Source organism: Salvelinus sp. IW2-2015, linkage group LG5 (genome assembly GCF_002910315.2).
Source record: "Salvelinus sp. IW2-2015 linkage group LG5, ASM291031v2, whole genome shotgun sequence".
Classification (NCBI taxonomy): domain Eukaryota; kingdom Metazoa; phylum Chordata; class Actinopteri; order Salmoniformes; family Salmonidae; genus Salvelinus; species Salvelinus sp. IW2-2015.
In genome coordinates, this window is record NC_036844.1 from 15,407,360 (window position 1) to 15,430,318 (window position 22,959).

At 43.2% G+C, this 22,959-nt stretch overlaps 1 protein-coding gene across 1 annotated transcript in view; it reads right to left on the reverse strand.

The window, feature by feature from the left end:
* The window catches only part of LOC111963967 (sarcoplasmic/endoplasmic reticulum calcium ATPase 2), a 39,893-nt gene that overhangs the window by 6,511 nt on the left and 10,423 nt on the right, over positions 1–22,959 (reverse strand). Inside the window, exons 5-9 of the mRNA XM_023987577.2 lie at positions 17,686–17,824; positions 5,795–5,875; positions 2,815–2,900; positions 2,206–2,503; positions 1,925–2,091 (exon numbers count right to left, since the gene is read on the reverse strand). Coding sequence (XP_023843345.1) covers positions 1,925–2,091; positions 2,206–2,503; positions 2,815–2,900; positions 5,795–5,875; positions 17,686–17,824 — 771 coding nt within the window. The remainder of the gene's footprint in view (positions 1–1,924; positions 2,092–2,205; positions 2,504–2,814; positions 2,901–5,794; positions 5,876–17,685; positions 17,825–22,959) is intronic.

A 22,959-nucleotide genomic window follows, 5' to 3' on the forward strand; every position in this document is an offset into this window, starting at 1 on the left:
GTAGTTATCTAGATCCCTTGAATCAACCTAACACTGAAGAGTCCATTGATCTACATGCAGTAGTAGCAGCCTACCCAGTAGGGTGCAGCAGGTAACTGCAATACAAGTAGAGCACTGACAAACCATAATAGCCTTAGGCAAATGAATGAAATCAATTCTACTGCGCCTGGGAATAAAACCACTAAGGATTAAGCACACTTTACACTGGTGGCTGTAGGTCTCTTGAAGAGGTGTTCTCACTGCAGGGTAGACAAGGGTAACCAATTTACATCCGTGCTGGGATGAAAGCGTGGATGTCATCTCTATGTAAATGAATGGTAGCCCACACAATGTGACAGAGGAGCAGGACATTAGTTCTCCATAAGGAACAAAAACAGACAAACCAGCAAGGAGGCGGAACAGGGGAGAGAAAGAGAGTGAGGAGGYGAGAGAAAGCAGACAGGGACAGGGTGAGAGGAGAGAAAGAGCAGTGAGAAAACTGAAACAAAGGGAGAGAGAGGGAGCATGTGCGTGAGAGAAAACAGAGCGTGAGTAAGAGGGCAAGCCTGCCGCCTCCACAGCTGGCATGCAACAGAGAGATACGCGCACACACTGAGTGAGACTCATCTCCCAGGCGTCTGCTCTGCAAAGAATCGAGGCAGGATGAGAGACAGAGAAATATCCGAATAAAAGGATGAACCGGTGTTCTTTCCCCTTCTCTCCTGAGGCACAGTACAGACTTCAAAGAGCTGTGACATCAGGAATGCTTTACCAAAATCACAGAATAAATTAACATTCCTCTACTCCAGCCGGCTAATTTTAGAGCTACCCCTCTCACACAGCAGCCGAATTGCAGTATTGATACAGGAATAGTTCAAAAGTYCATTATGCTAGGAACCTTTGCATTGGAAAACAATTAGACAACGTAAACAAAATGTTGCTTCAAACCCCCCCCCCCCCAATTCCAAGAACTGCATCACGCTACTATGTTAGAGGGGAGAAGGACAGAACTAAAACACAAGGTCAGTTATGCAACACTACTGCAAGTGACTGACTGCTGCATAAAGATCATAATACTGCATGAYAGAGAGGGGGAGAGGAGTGGAGGTAGCGGGATGAAGAATATAAGAAATAGGGATTTAAACGTGAGAAGAGGGCAGGAGTGATGTAGTGGAAGAGAATAGCAGCAGAGGAGACCATTGGGGAAACAGGCTGGGGGACTGAGGGAGGGGTGATAACGCATTACGGTCTTTTCACTGCCCTCAGACTGGCGATGAGTCACACAAGGTGGGCGCAGGAAGGTACAGAGTTCGGCAGATGGATTTAATCTATCTAATAGGGTAGAATTCAATGAATACGGGAACAGCGAAATTTCATAGCCTCCTCTTTCCAATCTCATTTAAACCGTGCTTGCAAATAAATGAATCCTTCATTATAAAGTGTTGCCCTTCAACACCCCGGGGATAAATCCACACTGTCAGCAGATGCTGTCAAGACTGATTTATTTCCAGGGATGATGCCAAATCATTGTCAATGTTTTCACTGAAWGGATTGTTCACGGTTGGCAAGAACATGGCCTTCTCCTTACGCAGGTTTACAGCTACATAAAGTAAAAGATGAGTTTAGAGAGCTTAAAGTGTGGAAGAGGCTGCTGTAGGCTCTGTTTATCTCAGCTGGACCCCTACCTGCTAGTGCAGAAAGCTTGTCCTAGGAGGCCAGGTGTGAGGTGGTGTTTTTAATCACGGCTTTCACATTGAGCAGCAGGAGATGCTTTTCATATAGTGACTAGTCTGTAGCACAAATACAGCTAGAATGATTTATATTTTTCACTACTACGGTAATGTTAGTTTTAATAATCTGAATACGACCCTGAGAGTCAGACGTAACCATAATACTTATCAACCGCCCCTACTCCCCCCACGGTGCTCTGCGGATGGGGACTCACCCTGCAGACAGACATCTGGTTGGTGGTGAGGGTACCYGTCTTGTCCGAGCAGATGACCGAGGTGCAGCCCAGGGTCTCCACAGAGGGCAGGCTGCGGACGATGGCGTTCTTCTTGGCCATGCGGCGGGTTCCCAGAGCCAGGCAAGTGGTGATGACAGCGGGCAGCCCTAGTAAAGAGAGAGATGAGGGGAGTTAGACATACTAACAACGCTGGAGCCCAATGTATTGCTTTCTGTATACTATAGACGGCTTCCCCTCACTCCCTCTTCCCACTCTCTTACCCTCTGGGATGGCGGCCACGGCCAGGGCCACAGCGATCTTGAAGTAGTAGACGGCGCCGCGGATCCAGGAGCCTCCGTGGACGGGGTCGTTGAAGTGGCCAATGTTGATGAGCCACACGGCGATGCAGATCAGGGAGATGACCTTGGACAGCTGCTCCCCGAACTCATCCAGCTTCTGTTGCAGCGGCGTGCGCTCCTGCTCTGTGGCCGCCATCTCGTCCCGGATCTTCCCGATCTCCGTGTTGACGCCCGTGGCCACCACCACTCCCACCGCCTTACCCGCTGCTATGTTGGTGCCCTGTGGAGGAGAAAAGAGAGGTGGTGAAACTACAGGTGTACACTTCTGAGGGATGTAATTACCTCAAATACACATTGYGACATGAACAAGTGAGGGAGGAGCAGAAAAGAACCGGGGAAGAAGCAGACAAGGGGTTAAGGATAAGAGGCCAGCTATCAAAATCCCAGAGGAACATGTAAAGGAGATGAGGGAACGGAGGACATAAGTCTTGGGTTAGCTAAAAGAGAAAGAGGATCATGTAATGAAGAGGCAAMAGAAGATGAAAGGGGAAGGGAGGAGAGAGGTATTTCAAGGTTTTCTAAAAGACTCACACAGAAGAGCATGTTCTTCTTGTCCTGGTTGACAGCCCGGGGATCAGGCACCGGGTCAGTGTGCTTGATCACAGAGACAGACTCTCCTGCAGAAGGACAAAAAGAGGGATGAGTAAGGATCAAACGCAGCCCTTACACAGAGCAATGAGGTGACAGGTTGACAGGTGTGTTGACTTCACAGCTGACTGAGCATGGCTGCCAATTACAAAACGCTGCATGCAAAAGACTTTCACACTCCTGAATCTGCACTGCAGGGGAAAGCAAAGGCCTGTGGTAATCAGGTCAGAAGTGTTGCACCGTTTTTCACAGATTATAGCCATGAATGGGGGGGGGGGGGGGGGGGGGGGGGGCTGAAATACCACAAACTCCAAAGGAGTGTGGACACCTGCTCGTCATGGGCATTAATATAGAGTTTGTCCCCCCTTTGCTGTTATAACAGCCTCCACTCTTCAGGAAGGCTTTCCACTAGATGTTGGAACATTCTGCAGGGACTTGCTTCCATTCAGCCACAAGAGGATTTAGCTGAGGTTCGGGCCTGTGATGTTGGGCGATTAGGCCTGGCTCACTCACAGTCAGCATTCCAATTCATCCCAAATGTGTTCAATGGGGTTGAGGTCAGGGCTCTGATCAGTGAAGTTCTTCCACACAGATCGAGAAACCATTTTTGTATGGACCACGCTTTGTGCCAATGGTCAGACTGTCAGATGGMGAAGCGTGATTCATCACTCCAGAGAAAGCGTTTCCACTGCTACAGTCCAATGGCAGCAAGTGTTATACCACTCCAGCCGACGCTTGGCAATGTGCATGGTGATCTTAGGCTTGTGTGCGGCTGCGCCACCATGGAAACCATTTCACGAAGCTCCCGACGAACAGTTCTATTGCTGACGTTGCAGTTTGGAACTCGGTYGGGAGCGTTGCAACTGACGACAGACYYTTTTTACGCCCTTCAGCACTCAGGGGTCCCGTTCTGTTAGTGGTAGGCCACYCAAACTTTGCGGCTGAGCCATTGTTGCYCCTAGACGTTTCCACTTCACAATAACAGCTCTTACAGTTGACCGTGGCAGCTCTAGCAGGGCAGAKATGTGACAAACTGACTTGTTGGAAAGGTGGCATCCTATGACGGTGTCACGTTGAAAGTRACTGAGCTCTTKAGTACATTCTACTGCCAATGTCTATGGAGATTGAATTGGCTATGTGCTAGAATCTATACATCTTTCAGCAACGTGTGGCCGAAATAGCCYAATCCACTAATTTGAAGGTGTCCACATACTTTTGTAGTGTGCCATGTAGTGTGTGTGAAAATAGTTCACGCTTTACAAAAATAAAACCCCAACATGTGACAATTCCTGAGATTTTACTGAGTTACAGTTCATATTATTAAATCAGTCAATAGAATTAAATTCATTAGGCCCTAATATATGGATTTCAACTGACTGGGCATGGGCCATGTAGCGTAGCTGCAAGCAGCTGTGGCCCACTGTGCCACCATCAGGAAAAATTGCACATATTGCCCTGGGACGAGCTACTTKTGTACCGTTTACGCTTGCCAAATATCAGAACTCAAACTGATCCTACGATATTATTTTGATGTWATTTGGACCATTTTCAAATTATGTTTACTACAGAACCGCTCAGCACCAAAATAGGTATATAGCATATATAGAAGCACATCTTCCAACACAATATTTTCCTAGACTCATGCTCAAACATGGCCACTGTGAGCCAATGAGCTTGCATGACTGATATTTCCTGTCCAACATCGTTACCATGAGGCTAAACTGACCCATTCTTTATAGTTAAGACTCAAAATCGCTGAGTGTGTGCCAAATGTCATCACTGAGTCAAACAGATTGAGATAAAAATATGCCCGTTATAGCGACACCGTGTGGTCGATATGAATGTGAGCGATATGTTAAGTCTCGACAAAGTATGGAACATGTGTACCAGGATTTGTTACAATACGWTGGGTCACATGTGGCTCAGTTGGTAGAGCATGGCGCTTGCAACACCAGGGCTGTGGGTTCAACTCCCAGTACGAAAATGTATGCACTCACCACTGTGTCGCTTTGGATAAGAGCATCTGCTAAATGACTAAAATGTCAAATGAATATCCGTGTCAGAGTTCTATGCCTTCACGTGCCAGACCACGCCAACATGAATGTTTATTAGTCATGTTGTTTGAGATGATATCCTGGAAAAATGTCATTTGTGAGTGCTTGGTCATCAAGTCATTTGTGAGTGCTTGGTCCATAGATACCAAGTTCTGTGCAGATTGGTCATTATGTGCCAGAGTAGCGTTTTAAGTTTTTTAAACAAAATTCAAAATGGCAGAAATCCTTCATGGCAGACCTTATGGGTCCTTGAGGCAAATTTGTTCCTTGTGAGGGACCGTTATACCAAATTTCAGTACTCTAGCTCAAACAGGGTGAGGGGTGTGACCMTTAAGAAGTTAGCATTTTCAATCGCTTGTTACAACACCACCATGTGGCCAATTGGCATGGCATTGCATGAGAGGGCGTGGTGCTTTAACATCATGCAAGGTTGCAACCTCTTAGTCCTTACCATCTCACGTGAATGATTTTTCACAAATCGACAGAAAATAATCAACGCCAACAGATACAATAGACTACCTTCTCATAACCTTCGGTCTGTCTTTCCCTCCCTCTATCAGTCCATCCTCCTCTACACTGCATTGCCTAAGCACTGCTGACTCTCGAATAAATGATCAGTGAGAGAAATTATCATTGTTCTCACATTGACCGTTTCAGGGTCATCCTCAATTGGTGACTCAACCTGGAGCTCTTCATCAGCCCATATAACCCAACTACATACCCAACTACAACTACACAAAAAAAAGGGGTAAATAACCTTCAGACTATGAATCCCTGGAACATTTCGTTCTTGCAATGCTTTTTTGGCTGCAATGCTTTTCTGGCTGCAAGAGCAATGGCAAAGACAAAGATTGAAAAGTATGACTCACCTGTCAGAATGGACTGGTCCACCCTCAGGGTTGTGGATTTGATAGAGGTCAGTCGAATATCTGCAGGAACTTTGTCGCCAACTGTGGAGAAAAACAATGTAGGGAGAAACCATTAAGTACAACTAGAGCCTTTTTAAAAACAGGTCTTTGAGTTGATTATACTGGTGAGGATACCTTCAGTAAATGGATTACGGCTTTATAAAACAAGTTATTTCATGTGAAAAAGAGTAAAAACTAATGACGTTCACAGGTAACATCCAATTCTCCCCACACGAAACCACTGGCTCACTAATACATGCAGAATGAAGGCTAATGACATCAAACYAAACATTTTTGCAGATAAAGCGATGAACTTTCCACTGGACGGGCGGGGGACTGAAATAGAAGGCAGCTCATTCTTTCCACTAAAACAGGGCTTTGGTAAAATGTAAATCTCCCATTACCAAACAATTCTTTGCACCACTGAAATGGGACAGGAACAAGATGCTATTCAAGGCTCTTGACATTTATTAGTTACAGCTGAGAGGGTAACAGTGTATCCTGCTGTCAGCCTGAAAGAACAACACAGGGATTTCCAAATTAGGTTTCATATGATTTGATTTATTAGGATCCCCATTAGCCGACGCCAATGGCAACAGCTAGTCTTACTGGGGTCAGACAACAAAAAACACATTACAGACAAAAGACTTTACATACAGAAGATAAAATGGGATTGATAAGTTGCTTTAGGTAGTGGGGTTTGATTAACAATGCAGAATTTATAAGGGCTTATTCAGATGTAGTTTTACTGTGTATTTAGTCCGACTACTTCATATAGACAAAGCCTGAAGATCGGGAAGGCCTACTGTACAACATGCAAAACTAGGGGTGACCCCAATTAGTCGAGGGGCTGTTGGTCGACCAAGATTAAGTTTTTGTCGAGCAGTAGCAAATATCTATATTATTTTTATGGCACACGAGACAACCGTCTGATTCGTGCCCATCTCAGTGAACTAATCCGTTGGAGGCCGTGTGGATGGCACAGTCCAAGGGGAGTGTGGCTAAAACGCACTTCTCTCTCCAGAATGTGCTCTCCTGACAATTTGTGCACATTCATTGTTTCACGACATCATTGTGTGAATTGTTTGCCTTGATTGTTAGGGTCGATCAATTCCCCTTTACATATATCACCAGTAGTACATTTACCATTAATTCCTAATCTACAATGTTTGTCAAGTTAYGCATTGTCTTTAGTTTGGAGCGCTAATGTTCCACGAAACTGTGCATATGAAAACCAGCACTGGCACACAGGTGGGAAAGATAAATTGGCATTCCACATGAGAAAGGTTGCTGACTCCTCGTGTAGCCTATTACTGACAACTTCAGGAGAGTAAAGGCAGAATTTGAAAAAGCCAGCAGGAACGGGAGGATGGTCGGGTCAGGTTAAGTTTTTTTCTCTGGTTATCTTGATCTCTGGCTCCCGAGTCATTTGTGTCTTATTTCAAACAGTTCACTTACGGCATCAGGAAAGCATATAGTTAAAAAAATAAAATGGGGGTTGTTCGAAAGAACAGACAACTTTCGGTCAACCAAGGTTTTTTGTTGTTGTCAGGGACAGCCCTATGCCAAACATGCATCCAGAAAAGGGAAAAKCATTTTGATCAGTTCTACAGTGCAGTAGTTGGGGTTTCGATGGAAACGCTGCTGGGCAGGAGTCTCTGCTATGGGCCTCATGGAACTAGGCAAGAGAAGCAGCTACTTATTTTCTAGATTTATCCCTCCAAACATTCTGATAAAAGTCTGGCCTTAGCTGTACCAACTCCAGCAGTAAAGTTTAAATTGGAGCACTATCCTCTTCATCCTTGGTGGCTGTCAAAACATCATTATCACCCGCCAGGCTTCAAACTAGATCAATCTCAACAGGACGAGATTGAAGGATGGATTGGGATGTGTGAGATGAGGGTAGCTCAACAACAAATACATGTGCAGAATATACTAAATATTTCTCCCACCCTGTGTGGACTCAATTTATAAAAAGCCACTGTCAAAATGCCCCTAACCCAAACTAGCTAATAGTGGAGCGTGTTCCCAATATACACGTCGGGTTGGTTAAGAGGGTCATGAATAGTAGGGTAACCTACTTTTGATGACAATGAGAGCAGAGCGTCTGTAAGAATAGGTCATCATTAGACAAGCTGTTCAAAACATGTTTGACAAGAGTAGGATGGATTGGTGCCATCAATGGTTACTCCAAAAACCAGGGTCACTAAGGATAATTTCCTAATAACTCCATAGATAAATAACAGTTTGAGCAGAAACGCACAACCTTATCCGTGCCATTAGTCATAGTGCAGAGCCGAGTATCACACCGTGTCCTCGGATGTCGCTGTGGTTTGGATAACCTTAACTGACTCGCCACTGCAGACAGACGTGGGGTTCTAAAAATGCAATGAAGTGTGAACTAGCTTGCATTAGAGGTTGTAGAAGTCATTCTCCATTAGCATGGAGGAAGCTTTATTTAGCTGGTCAACCTTCTGAGAAAGGGACAGACTTTTGCTTCCAGATTGAGGACCCTTTCCATCCCCCCGGCGTCTCAACGTTCCTCTCCGAGAGATAAATGGGAAGCAACACAAACTTCAGSCCACAAAGGCCAAGGCAATCATTTTCAGCACAAAGATTAACAGTCACTAATGCAGGAGCACGCATTGGTGACATGGAACCTGGCCTTAGCTGCAGTGGTGCTCCTGTATGCTTGTGTGGAGCTGTATAAAACTTGTTACTGCAGACCACAAGTGGAGGGGGGGGGGAAAGCAGGTCATGTCACCCCTCCTGTCCTGGTAAACATTCACCCAGGGCTAAGTCTACATGGGGGGGGTKCAGAAACATCAGTGGCCAGTACTCCTACTACTCCCTGTTGAGGCTACACGTAGGCCTGCAGTTTCCTGGGTCYTTTCACCTATTCTGACAGTCACCTGCCATGGTGGACGTGTAGTGAGAGAGCAAGGGAAAGAGAGAGCGCTTGTTTGATTCCTATATACAGGATGTTGTGGCTTGAAGGGGGCAGGGTTATTGCCATGGCAACAGTAGCAGTTGGTTGGTGAGGGTCTGAATGCTGAAAGGGAGGGTGGTGAGTGGTGACGTCAAATCACTTAGACAAAAAAAAAAGCCCTGGAAGGAGAGCTGGCGAAAGAACTTCTGCTGTTGTGATGTTTTAGGAAATGTCACACAGAATGTTTGATCCTGACAGCCAACTGTGGATGAAAAGAGAAACGAGGAAGGGAATCTCTGAATCAGGCAACCTGTAGCAGAGTGACCGGGAATGCTGTTAGCACTGGAGGAAAAACCTAGGCTTGACAACAGCTAAGCAGTGGCTTCCACTCTAGATCCCACCTGGTCACCCTCTTCCTCTAACGGGGGTTGAAGCCACACGACGTGGTTAAAGGTTAAAGTGAAAGCCACAGCAGACGACGTGGTGAAGGCAGTCTCAGGTTTCTGGCACGCGCCTCAGCTCATGTTGAGGTCGTCCCCTCCACTCGTTAGCACCACCGCTGTGTTTATAGCCCCCCCGGGGGCTTCCACATTTCAYCAATCTCAAAAGGAACTCTACTCTGACCCCATGCTTACAGAGAACCCAAAGTCCACCAGGAGGCAGCCAGTACCAATGGCTGGCAAACACATTGTGGGACAAAAAMATGTAACTTTCTTTTTTTTTATGTAATAAACTGTCCACATGAAACCGCTCATGTAAAACATGTTTATTATGGTGTAACAGTAGGGCAGATATCTGACCATTGATGCAATCTAAAAAAAAAAAAGGGAGGCCGGTGTGGCGGTTGGGTTTTGACCTGAAGCGACCGCACTGATTGGCTTGGCTGTATGTAGATGAGCACCTAATCAGTGTGTGTGAGACGGACTGGACAATTTTGGTGTGTGCCACAAACTGTGCAGGGTTACTGGCAAGTAAACAAATTAATACAAAACGTGGAAAGTAGGAAGGTAGGTGGGAATGGTCTTTCTGGTAGACTTCCAAGGTCACTGAGCTCCAGACAYTGGGAGACAGTAGCTCCAGCCCAGCCTGTCAGCTCAGACTCACCCTTCAGGGCAAGAGGTGAGGGGGATGGGTGGGTCAGGGCATAAAGCAGATGCTGCTTTTAACATGGCACTTAGTGAATTAATATTTGAGTCAAGAGTCAACTTCTCTCCTTACTCACAGCAGAGAATATTCACATACTCTTCCTTATTGGTATATAGTTACTCGTTACTCTAGGATTGGAAAGTGAGGGGTTAACCAAAGCCCTTCATTCCACGTCCTTAGTGTGGTGTCAGAAGTGGGAAAGGGCACCACCTGTCATATAAGTTCATATCTATCTTATAACTAACGCCGCCAACCTTTCTTTTGAGGGGAAAGAGAAAAGTAATTTTCTAGGAAGGTGGGTGACAAAGAGAGCAAGACGAGGAGAAAAAAGTGGGTAAAGGACAGGGCGATGTATTGAGTGACACTGAAGGAGACACTGAAGGAGACACTGAGGAGGCCGGGTGACAAGAGGAAGGAAGCCATGGAAAGGGGTGTGGATCTAACACCCAGTTGGGACATGAGGCCGCTGTAGTCTGGTTTCACTGTTACCCCATCCATCACACAACCCCACCCACACAGAGACTCAATTATTTTGAATGACCCTCTCAATTTGTTTACAGCTCTCATGGTCTTATGTAACTACGCCAATCACCTGGTGCAGCCATTGTATTGGATTAGTCAGGGAGATGAGCAGTGTTCAGCAGGGTGGATGTGCAAGTTGGGGGAGAGACTTATCTACATCGCAAACKAATAACTTCCCTTTTTAGCAGAGCCTATCTTTCATCTCAAGCACCTGTTCCACCGCAGCCTGGCGAGGTACAGGTAGATTTGACAACAGTGTAGGGGGAGTTCTCATGCAAACATCCTCACCCAGCGTCTATCCCTCCAGAGAGAAACAGTGGCCAGTTTTACATTGATAATCTGTTGTTGGCAGTACCGTGAGCGTCAACTGCTTAGAGCTTTCTAATGTCCCTCATTGCAAGTGATTAAGTACGGTGAAACTCAATTAAAAAAAGGTTGAGCTCATAGCTCTAAGTTGTCTACATCAGACATTGAAACATTTACCAGCCAAGACCAAAGACTGTTTGGGTTTATCAATTGCAGTGAATGCATCTGTAAATCAATTAGCAGAGCCAATGCCAGGTGGTGTCTGATCTCAGGGTTTAGCGGTGGTGACAGGGGAGAGAGGAGCAGAGATCAGGAGCAACACAGCTTTGATCCCTCTCTGCTTATCAGAGCACTAAGATCAAACAGCTRCATCTGCATACATGAAAGAAAATGCACGCACACTAAAAAACACAGGACCACAAATATGAAATACAAAATACTCACGCACACACCTAAAAACAGACAGACCTGCACACCCCCCCCAAACAATGTGTGTTATCACCGGAGACTAGTTTATCAAACCTAAGCAGAGATAGCGCATTGGGAACATATTCAGACACCTTGACTTTACCCACATGTTGTTAAGTTATAGCCTCTAAAATGTTTTTTCCTCTATCTACACGAGTTTAGAAATATATTAATAAAACAGGAATCTCTTATTTACATAAGTATCCAGACCTTTGCTATGAGACTCAAAATTGAGCTCAYCTGCATCTTGCTTCCATTGATCATTCTTGAGATGTTTCTCCAACTTGGAGTCTACCTGCGGTAAATTCAATTGATTGGGGGCTGGCTCCCGGATGGCTCAGCGGTTCGATCCCGGGCCGTAACACAAGATCGGGACACTTTCMTTCAGTCTGCATGGTCAATGCAGCACATGCAACAATGTTGTTGACAACGATGTTGTTTCCAATTTYATCTTATAAATACACAAGCGTTCTATAATTACAATATTAGTTTGTGTTTTTACATCTGCAAACAGCTAGTTTGTATTTTCTTAGCATGTTAAGCTAAACCATGTTAGCCACTAATGCTAATTGCTAGTTAGCTGGCTAGTACTGACTCAGCGCAAACGTGGCTAGCTAACGTTAATACAGCCCGATACCAGTGCTGGTGGAGGCCTAAATCAGCATGTTGTTTGTACAACAGTATCTTTTAAATCAAAGAGGATGAGGCAAAGCATGAATATGTTGGCTACATAAAGATTTAATGTAGCCAAAGATTTAATGTAGGCATAGAGTATAGGGTCCCCTAGGAAACACGGAACATCACTTTGGTTCCTACATTGTCACAATAACTCGTCCATGGCATTTTCATTAGTRGTTATGTCAAACACTGTATTCAAAGTGCCCACTATTATTTATATTCTAACTATAGAATTAGAATAAACGTTGTATTTCCATGATTGCAAAAGTTCATCCAAGTGTTTRGATCTAAACCGCAATTGCAACATTTAGTTAAAAATAAGGCCTAGTTTTTTTGTCCATATCGTGGCAGTGTGGAATTGATCTCAAATTAGTGCAGGAAATGCAGGAAATTTAACGTTGAAGTTAAATTGAACAGAATAAAACAAATCAGAATGGAGAAAGACCCATTGAAATAATTTAGAATGTAATATTTTAGCCATATCGCCCAGCCCTACATATATATAATAGTGATGCACCGATATCGTCCTTGCCAAAACAAATAGATTTTTAACATTTTAGCAGCCTTTTAAGCATTCTAGTACAGTTAACACACACACACACAGCAGTCTAAGGAACTGCATCTCAGTGCAAGAGGCATCAATACAGTCCATGGTTTGAATCCAGGCTGTATGACATCAGGCCGTGATTGGGGGTCCCATAGGGAGGCACACAATTRGCCCAGCGTCATCCGGGCCGGCATAGTAAATAATATTTTGTTCTTAATCTTGTCAATAGGGGGGCGCTGTTTTCACTTTGGAAAGAATCGTGCACAAATTAAACGGCCTCGTACTCTGTTCTAGATCATACAATATGCATATTATTATTACTATTGGATAYAAAACACTATGAAGTTTCTAAAACTGTTTGAATTATATCTGTGAGTAAAACAGAACTCATTTGGCAGCAAACTTCCATATAGGAAGTGAAAAATCGGAAAACGAGACTCTGTTTCAGGGCCTGCCTATTCTAGCTTGATCTGAGGCCGAATAAGAGCTTTTGGAGTGACAGGTCAGCCATTTTGTCAGTTTTCCACAGCGTGCGAAGGAGCTCCACATTGTCTTCTGAAAAGCGTTCYGTATACACGGCGAATATCTCCGGCTCTGATTTTATTTGATACATGAGAAAAACATCATAAAGTAGGATTTTTCAATTGAGTTTTATCAGTTTATTCAACGTTTATTGGGAATTTTGGAATTTTCCGTTCTTTGCGCCAAGAGAAGATGGGCATGTTCGCGCCACATGGCTAGCCAAGGTTTTTAATTCGACAGAAGAAATGGACATTCTAAAACCAAACAACGATTTATTCTGGACCAAGGACTCCTTGCACAACATTCTGATGGAAGCTCAGCAAAAGTAAGACACAATTTATGATGTTATTTTGTATTTCTGTGGAATATGTTCACTCCAACAGGGGGTAGAATATGTGAGCGTTGTCTCACAATAATTCTTTTTGTATGTTGTAGTAAAGTTATTTTTAAAAAAAATCTAACACAGCGATTGCATTAAGAACCAGTGTATCTTTCATTTGCTGTACAACATGTATTTTTTAGTAAAGTTTATGATGAGTTCTTTGATTAGATGACTGTCCAAAATATCTCCGGAGATTTTGGTGAATTGTTGCTACATATTCACAATGTATAACCACGATTTGCAGCTCTAAATATGCACATTTTCGAACAAAACATAAATGTATTGTATAACATGATGTTATAAGACTGTCATCTGATGAAGTTGTCCAAAGGTTAGTGATTAATTTTATCTATATTGCTGTTTTTGTGAAATCTATGCTGGCGGTGGATAAAATAGCTTTGTGTGTTTGGATATTGTGATGAGCTAATAGAAAGTGTTTGCTGTAAAACACTTTTTTTTTTTAATCGGAAATATTAGCTGGATTCACAAGATGTTTATCTTTCATTTGCTGTACACCATGTATTTTTCATAAATGTTTTATGATGAGTATTTATGTATTTCACGTTGCTCTCTGTAATTATTCTGGCTGCTTTAGTGCTATTTGTGATGGTGGCTGCAATGTAAAACTATGATTTATACCTCAAATATGCACATTTTCGAAGAAAACATAAATGTATTGTATAACATGTTATAAGACTGTCATCTGATGAAGTTGTTCAAGGTTAGTGATTAATTTTATCTCTATTTTGTGAGAGCTACCTATGCGGTGGAAACATGGTGAAAACGTGCCGTTGTGTGTTTGGCTATTGTGGTTAGCTAATAGAAATACATAGTGTTTGCTGTAAAACATTTTAAAAATTGGAAATGATGGCTGGATTCACAAGATGTTTCTTTCATTTGCTGTATTGGACTTGTGATTATATGATATCCCTGTCCTGTTAGGCTAGGCTATGCTAGTCAGCTTTTTTGATGAGGAGGATCCCGGATCCGGGATGGGTATGAAGTAAAGGTTAACTGACTWGCCTAGTTAAATAAAGGTTACACAGACACAAAAGTTATTTTGTGGACATTTACTCATGTTAAACAAAATCAAAACCTATTTCTTTCACCTACTTGCTGTGCCGTTTCGTTGTCATTTGTTTCATCCTCAACCAGGATTTCTACGGAATGCTGTTTGGGTCTTCGCATGTAAAATAACACTAGGTGATGTGTCAAATAACACTATGTAACCAATCAGGACCTTTACATAGTTATTACACATTGATTACACCATCACTTGTATTTCAAGTCACAACAATTCATCAATACATATGGTGTGATGCTGGTAAAGTTGTCTCGCGCACCTACAGTGCTGGTCATTAAAAAAAGCTAGCTAGCTCATGGATGCTAACAATGTTCTTCCCCAAAAACACAGCAAAARGACAATCTGTAGTTTTAGTAGCTAGCTAACTATATAGCTGTCATCTAAAATAACCCTAATTTATAGGCAGTTCTTATTTGATTAATGGTGGTCGGACCCATCTATGTGAAGCTAGCCACAATAAGGATTAGCCACAATAGTGGACTTTGCATTTATCCTTCAAAAAAAAAAATGTAATTGATAGTGACGCAAATTAATACACATAGTAGAATTGTGCCATAATTGAATAGATCATGCTAAGAGGTTGGAATGTTATATTACAAAAAATAAATACAATATTTTTAATTTGACAAAAAACTGTTAAAATCACATGACAAAGTGGTGATCCTGTATTATACTTTAGAATTGCATTTGGGGCATACTTACTTCAATGTAGAGCCATACCTATGGATTGTGGATCAATGACATGGGGTATCAGTCTACTTAGTGAGGCCCAAAGAAGATTAGCTCTTATTGCGGGATTCTGAAACTGAATTGAGCCACATTTGTCAACACTATTCCAGAGGAAAAACAATACTGCGTGGATGTTCTGGAGTCTGATAAATATATTGGGTATGGAGTAGACCGATACCCCATTTCATTGAGCCCCAATCCTTAGTTAAAGCTCTACAGTGCAATATGAATGTCACCACACACAACAGGCTGACTGGGAAGGTGATTTCACAGTCACAGACCTGCGTTAACAGCTACAACGCTAATATTTGCATAAACTCTGTGTTCTGTGGGTGTCACCGAGTAGACTCATATTTCATTGCTTCACATTCCAACCTTATTTTACTAGATAATGTTAAACATGGCATGATTCCACCAATTGTAACCTTCTGCATCACTTTCAAAGGCAAACTTTTATTTTGAAGGCAAACCGCAAATTCCACTATTGTGGCTAGCTTCACAACACATAATCCAGTCCGGTCAAGCCTCACTAGCCAGATGAAYCTAGCTGGCTGCTTATAACGTTAGCTTTGGCAACAGGGTTAAGTAGCTGGCTAGCTATTTATTTTCATGAACTGAAGTTCAATTTCAGTAGGCGAACAACAAGTGGCAACCTAGCTAATACTTACAAGGATTCCTAAATCACTGCTAAGAATAATAAAAATGACTTCAGTTTCTACTGGTCATTGTTTTCAGGCTGGTTGTATTGGTGCTAGTTAGGTACCYAGCTAAAGCTAGCTACCCCAGAAGTTGGTCAAACAAACAATGCTTTATTACCAAAGCGGAATTGTAAACACATCGTTTGTGGCCGGTGTTTGCAGACCTTTTTGTACAGCTTTGACAGTGCTACTGATAGTAGTGGTGGCACTTGGTTTGCACATGCAAATTCAGAACACACAACATTCTATAATAGAACTGTGTATCTGTTTTGACACGCATAGACCCAAACGGCATTCCATAGTATGTATGCCGTTTAGCTAATAGCACTGACGCTATTACTGTGCAACTCCGGTAGGGCAACATCTGAAAAATAGCGCACTTGGTCGTGTGTACCAGTGCTCGACCAGTTGGCGAAAGCCAACATCATCCACAACAGAACAGTTGATTGTCAAGGGCAATGAATTCCATTATCTTTATGTTGTCGCACTGAAATTCTTACTCTGTCAAATGACTGCTCGATTCATACAGCAGACATTGTGGGCTATGTTAGGAATGCTGTGTTGCACGTGTAGTGCAAAAATGTACATTGTGTCATGTACCTACATTATATTAGGTATGCAAGTCAGCTTTGACATTGGTCTTGCACATTGGCGTTAAACTAGACATCGGGGCGATACCGATGTTGGCATTTTTAGCTATTATTGGCCCATTCCGATATGTTCACTAATATATAATTAGGGATGCACAATCTATTTATATATAAGGGATGGATGATGTATGACATTTGGAAAGGTGCCCCTGTCTATATAAAAAGGTCCCACAGTTGACAGTGCATGTCAGAGCAAAAACCAAGCATGAGGTCAAAGGAATTGTCCATAGAGCTCCAAGACAGGATTGMGTCGAGGCACAGATCTGGGTAAGGGTACCAAACATTTCTGCAGCATTGAAGGRRCCCAAGAACACAGTGGCGTCCATTATTCTTAATTGGAAGAAGTTTGGAACCACCGAGACACTTCCTAGAGCTGGCCTGACGAAACCAAGATTGACCTCTTTGGCCTGAATGCCGAGCGTCACATCTGGAGTAAACCTGGCACAACCCCTACGGTGAAGCAGGGTGGCGGCAGCATTATACTGTGGGGATGATTTAGCGGCAGGGACTGTGAGACTAGTCAGGAGAGAGGCAAAGATGAACAGCTCAAAATACTGAGAGATCCTTGATGAAAACCTGCTCCAGAGCGCTCAGGACCTCAGATTGGGGCAACGGTTCACCTTCCGACAGAACAACGACCMTAAGCACACAGCCAAGACAACAAAGGAGTGGCTTCGGGATATATCTCTGAATGTCATTTAGTGGACTAGCCAGAGCCCGGACTTGAACTCGATTGAACATCTCTTGAGACCTGAAAAGAGCTGTGCAGCGACACTCCCCATCCAACCTGACAAGAGCTTGAGAGGATCTGCAGAGAAGAATGGGAGAACCTCCTCAAATACAAGTGTGCCAAGCTTGTAGTGTCATACCCAAGACTTGAGGCTGTAATCGCTGCCAAAGGTGCTTCAGCAAAGTACTGAGTAAAGGTCTGAATATTTATGTAAATTWGAAAATTCTAAAAACCTGTTTGTCATTATGGGGGTATTGTGTGTAGATTGCTGAGTAAACATTATTTTAAAATCKATTTTGGAATYAGGCTCTAATGTAATAAAATGTAGAAAAAGTCAAGGGGGTCTGAATACAGTGTACAGGGGTAGTCGTGTGGGGTTGGTTGACAACCAAATCATCAGTTAATAGCCAGTTCCTACAGAGAGGTTTGATCCACCACTCAGTGTATTAGAAGCATCTTACCAGCCACCTCCACGATGTCCCCTGGTACAAGGTCCCTGGACTTGATCCTCTGCACACTCTTCCTGTCCTGCCGGTACACCTTGCCCATCTCTGGCTCGTACTCTTTGAGTGCTTCAATGGCGTTCTCTGCATTTCGCTCCTGTAAGACAAGCCACCAGATCAATATTATTCAGAGATAAATGTTAACTTTAAGTGTGGGTTGATGACAAGATCCCACACAGAATTTAGAGATGGTTCAACGATGGGAATGATCACTTGAACAGTGACCCTCAAGCTGAGAAAGGAATCAACCCCAAGAGAGAAGTGTATCCCACAGCAAATCATTGAATATTGTAAGACAGAAATATCACAGTATTTACAATGCTAATCTGTGGATCTCTCATCATACACAAAATAAAAACAATAGGACCAAAAGGAAAAAAATAACCATTACATCTCAAATTGAGCCCCTAATCACGTGTAATGAAACAATACATTCCTGGTTCGTTCAACTGGATTGTTTTTTTATTTTATTTTTACATATTGTAAGCTTAACGTCAGTCAGTGTGCCCTCGGATATGGCTGAGGACTGGTGTACCCAGCCAGCGATCTGCTGACCTTAACCCTCTGTGTGATTACTCCCTGAGGGACAGTCACAGGCAGCCAGCCTGATAGCACTCTGGACAGGTSAGGGRGATACGGCCMAAATATATCAGGGTATAWAAYYWTYWWWWWWWTAAWWWAAAAAAATTGTATGACGGTATTTTTAGTTTTTGAATAATAAAAGTTGTACATTTGCTTTATGAGTAGTGAGTGATCCTAGGGTGCTTTATGAGTAGTGAGTGATCCCAGGGTGCTTTATGAGTAGTGAGTGATCCTAYGGTGGCAACACATACATTCTAAGAGATTTCAATGAGTCCTTCTCCATTCTGATTGGTTTATTACTGTTCAATAAAAAAAAAAATACATTTCAGCACTTTAATCATTTCTGCATTTCCTGCACTCAATTGCGGTGGRGGAAAAAGTACTTGAGTAAAAGTAGATACGTTAATAGAAAYTTACTGAAGTAAAAGACACYTCGTAAAAAACTTGAGTAAAAGTCTAAAAGCATTTGGTTTTAAATATACTTAACTATCAAAAGTAAAAGCATAAATTATTTCAAATTCCTTATATTAAAGCAAACCAGATGGCACCATTTTCTTTTTACAGAGCCAGGGGAATACTCCAACACTCAGACATAATTTCACACAAAGCATGTGTGTTTAGTCAGTCCTCCAGATCAGAGGCAGTAGATGACCAGGGATGTTCTCTTGAGAAGTGCGTGAATTGGAACACTTTCCTGTCCTGCTAAGCATTCAAAAGTAACGAGTACTTTTAGGTGTCAGGGAAAATGTATAGAGTAAAGAGTACAGTATTTTTAGGAATGTAGTGAAGTTAAAGTAAAGTACAGATACCCCCCCAAAAAAACTTACGTAGTACTTGAAAGTATTTTTTACACCACTGCTCAATTGAGAATTTCCACACTGCCAAATAATTTAGGATTTATTTTTAACCAAATGTTGCAATTGCGATTTAAAGCAAAACTATTGGAATCATGGAAATAGAATGTTTATTSTAATTCTATAGTTAGAATATAATAGTGGGCACTTTAAATACAGTGTTGTTTGAGATGAAAAATGCCAGGGAGGAGTTATTGTGACAGGGTAGGAACTAAAGTGTTGATAAGTGTTTCCTAGGGGACCCTATAAGCTTTGGCTACATAGCATGTTCTCTCTTAGCTATCTCATGTTGCAAACATATTCTTGCTTTGCATAATCCTCTGATTTAGAAGATACTGTTGCACAAACATGCTYATTTAGGTCTACACCATCACTGATTTTATCAGCCTCTATTAGCTAGCTACGTTTGCTCTTAGTCGCTAATAGCTAACTAGCTATTAACAGCTAACWATTAGCATCTCACAAGATTTAGGACAACTTGCTAAGGAAAGACAAACTACCTGATGTAAGAAACAAAAACTAAGTGTGTCATAGAACGCTAGTGGATTTATATTAAGAAACAAAGTGACCCAAACCGGTCCCTGCATCAATACCGGTATATCATAAAATACGGTATACCGCCCAGCCCTAGGTCAGGGTACCCCCGCTTGATTTTCTCATTGGATGMGAACATGGAAACGTCTTCGTTAAAAACACAGGTGGCAGGGTGAGTGTTGTAGGTTAACGGTTGTCGTTGTGGGCATTGATTGGTCCAAGGCACCTCTATTGAAGTAGGGTAGGGGACTGCGTATGAATACGAAGGGTATTCTGAACATGTGTCATCTTCACCTCCGCCGTCCCCAGTCAAGCTGACGGATAACGGCTCTTCTCTTGCATAACCCTCAACAGGGGCTAGAGAATAAATTATAAAAACTCACCAGACATCACAGCTTAGCAAAGAGGGACAGAATGTCGTAAAGCATTTCACAGAGCCACACTGTACTGAGCGACTGAGGTGTGTTCAACGGCAGTGTAAACTGCGTAACCGATTGTTCACAAATAAGAGCCAAGAGAATGTTGCGAATTACAATGTGTCCTTTTGAAATGTGGGTAATATACACTTAGAACAACACCACAGGGTTCTATGTCTAGACAAAAATGTCATCCTKTTGTTTGAGGAATATCTCAGAAATSCACAGGATGTAAAAGCCATAAGGCAAAAAATACTGCTCTATACTAAACTCCAGTGGCCAATGACACTATTGACCAAAAAGGTACAACTAAAACAGACAGACTGTATGAACCTGCTTTAATGGGATTCCCTCAGACTGTGGGTGGACAAGTACCCAACAGGACAATTTTTTAAATTTAAAATAACCTCGCCACAACCTTGGCCTGTGCCTCAAGAGATTCATTGTCAATCTAACTCACAAATCTAAATTTTAAAAAAGGTGATGAATCTAGGTGTCAAGAGTGAAACACAAAATGCTATGATAGTAAATGTTTAACATATTCCAAATGTGCTGTTGACCCATCACTTCCACCCTCCTACACTAACTGGTCTGTTTCRGCCTCGCTTGCCGAGACGTCCGGCATTATTCAGTGTCCTTTTAAATATTGCGTTGCCAGGCTGATGCTAGGGAGTCCCTGTGCCCCACGAGCAGGCCCCACTCCAGGATGATCCGCTCCTGCCTCTGCTCCAATTTGGATTGAGAAAAAAAGAGAAAAAAAAAAAAAAAGAGCAGAAAGCAAGGTAATTAGGCTGTGTGCCTCCAAGCCTGCTCCTTCCACCAAGGTGCACACGGCCAAATCAATAATCCACTCCTCCATGACCTGCCACATTATCCCCCTGGGCTAAGCCAGAAGACCAGGGGAAAGCACACGCAGAGGCATACCAGTACAACCATACAGGTTGTGCCATTCAGGGATAAAAAAATATATAAAAAATGACCCAAGACTGAGGGAGAACTTGGTATGTGGTAGGGGAGGGGGACTGGGGTAGGCAAAGGCTTCAGGCCAGTCAGGGTAATGAACGCAGATGAAAATAAAACCAAGGAGAAGAAAGTGGGACGAGGGTTTCAGGGTGACRTCTTCTCACTCTGCTCCAGGCCCGGGGCTCCAGTGGGATGCATGCTCTATCTTRAGCCTGGATGGGGAGAGTTATCTAGACCTGGAGTTTTACATTGAAAACCATTCATATAGGCTAATCCTTTTTTRCCTCATAACTGAAGTTTCACTATCCAACTCCATCCCCATCTGCATCTAGGGATTTAAATTTTTTTAAATAATAATGCACCTGGCTGGCAACACCATCACACAGCCATGATTCAACCYACTGACTTCAACTTCTAAACTAAATAACTAAGGTTTAAAATGTGGATAGCTACATGCCCAGTGTATAGCTTCATTCTCCTGTTTCACAGAGGACAGAAGAATAGCCTCTGGTTCAGCTCYAAGCTTGGATCTATTTTTAACTGTCTTTTTGTTCATGGCATTTTCTCTCCCCAGGGTTTGAAGGATCGTTTGGACAGGCAGACGAACTGGCCAGAGGACYTCCATGGGGATTCCTCCAAACCCTCTTCCTGGCATCCAATCCCTGCCTTGTTCATCAGGAGAACCAGCTCAGTGGCCAATCACAGGCAACTAATGGTAGTCACTGACTGTAGTGACCCAGAAGTCTTGTCATTACACCAGCAAAGGAGAGCCTGCCTCTCTGAGCTGCGATTGTCTGACTGACAACGTGTCGTAAATGTATGTACCTGAGCGAGATTTGTTTCACAGATAAGGAATGAGCTAGTAATGAATCAAATATTTTCGTTTCAAATTAGCTATGAAATAGCCAATGAATATATAGCACAAACTAGGGCTAGTTGCAGGACCATATTACCGCCCCACACCGGCAGTCATGACCACAGTTAAAATTTCACGGACGTAATGTAACCTTTTAAGCACTCTGGAAATGTGTTGTAGTACCAAACATATGTGCTAATGGCTGGTACTCAGGCTCTAATGTCCCTCCCTCCATCAGGTCCTAATGGCCTGGTACTCAGGGCTCTAATGTCCCTCCCTCCATCAGTCCTAATGGCCTGGTACTCAGGGCTCAATTGTCCCTCCCTCCTCAGGTCCCTAATGGCCTGGTACTCAGGGCTCTAATGTGCCCTCCCTCCATACAGTCCCTAATGCCTGTGTACTCGAGGCTTCGTGAAACCTGCTGGCCTGCTCGCCCCCTACCTCTGAGGAAGTACAGTTCCCGCTCAGCCCAGTCAAAACTGTTCGCGTGCTCTGCACCCCAATGTGGAACAAAACTCCCTCACGACGCCAGGTCAGCGGAGTCAATCACCACCTTCCGGAGACACCTGAAACCCCACCTCTTTAAGGAATACCTAGGAGAGGATAAAGTAATCCTTTCAACCCCCCCCTTAAAAGAGTAGATGCACTATTGTAAAGTGGTTGCTTCCACTGGATATCATAAGGTGAATGCCACCAAATTGTTAAAGTCGCTCTGGATAAGAGCGTCTGCTAAATGACTTAAATGTAAAGTAATGTCCCTCCCTCCATCAGGTCCTAATGGCCTGGTACTCAGGGGCTCTAATGTCCCTCCCTCCATCAGGTCCTTAATGGCCTGGTACCAGGGCTCCAATGTCCCATCCATCAGGTTCCTAATGCGCTGGTACTCAGGGCTCCAGATTCCCTCCATTCAGTCCAATGGCCTGGTACTCAGGGCTCCAGTGTCCCTCGCATCAGTTCCTAATGGCCTTGTACCAGGGGCTCTAACTACTGACATCAATGCGAAGCATCGCAATGAAATGGCATCAAA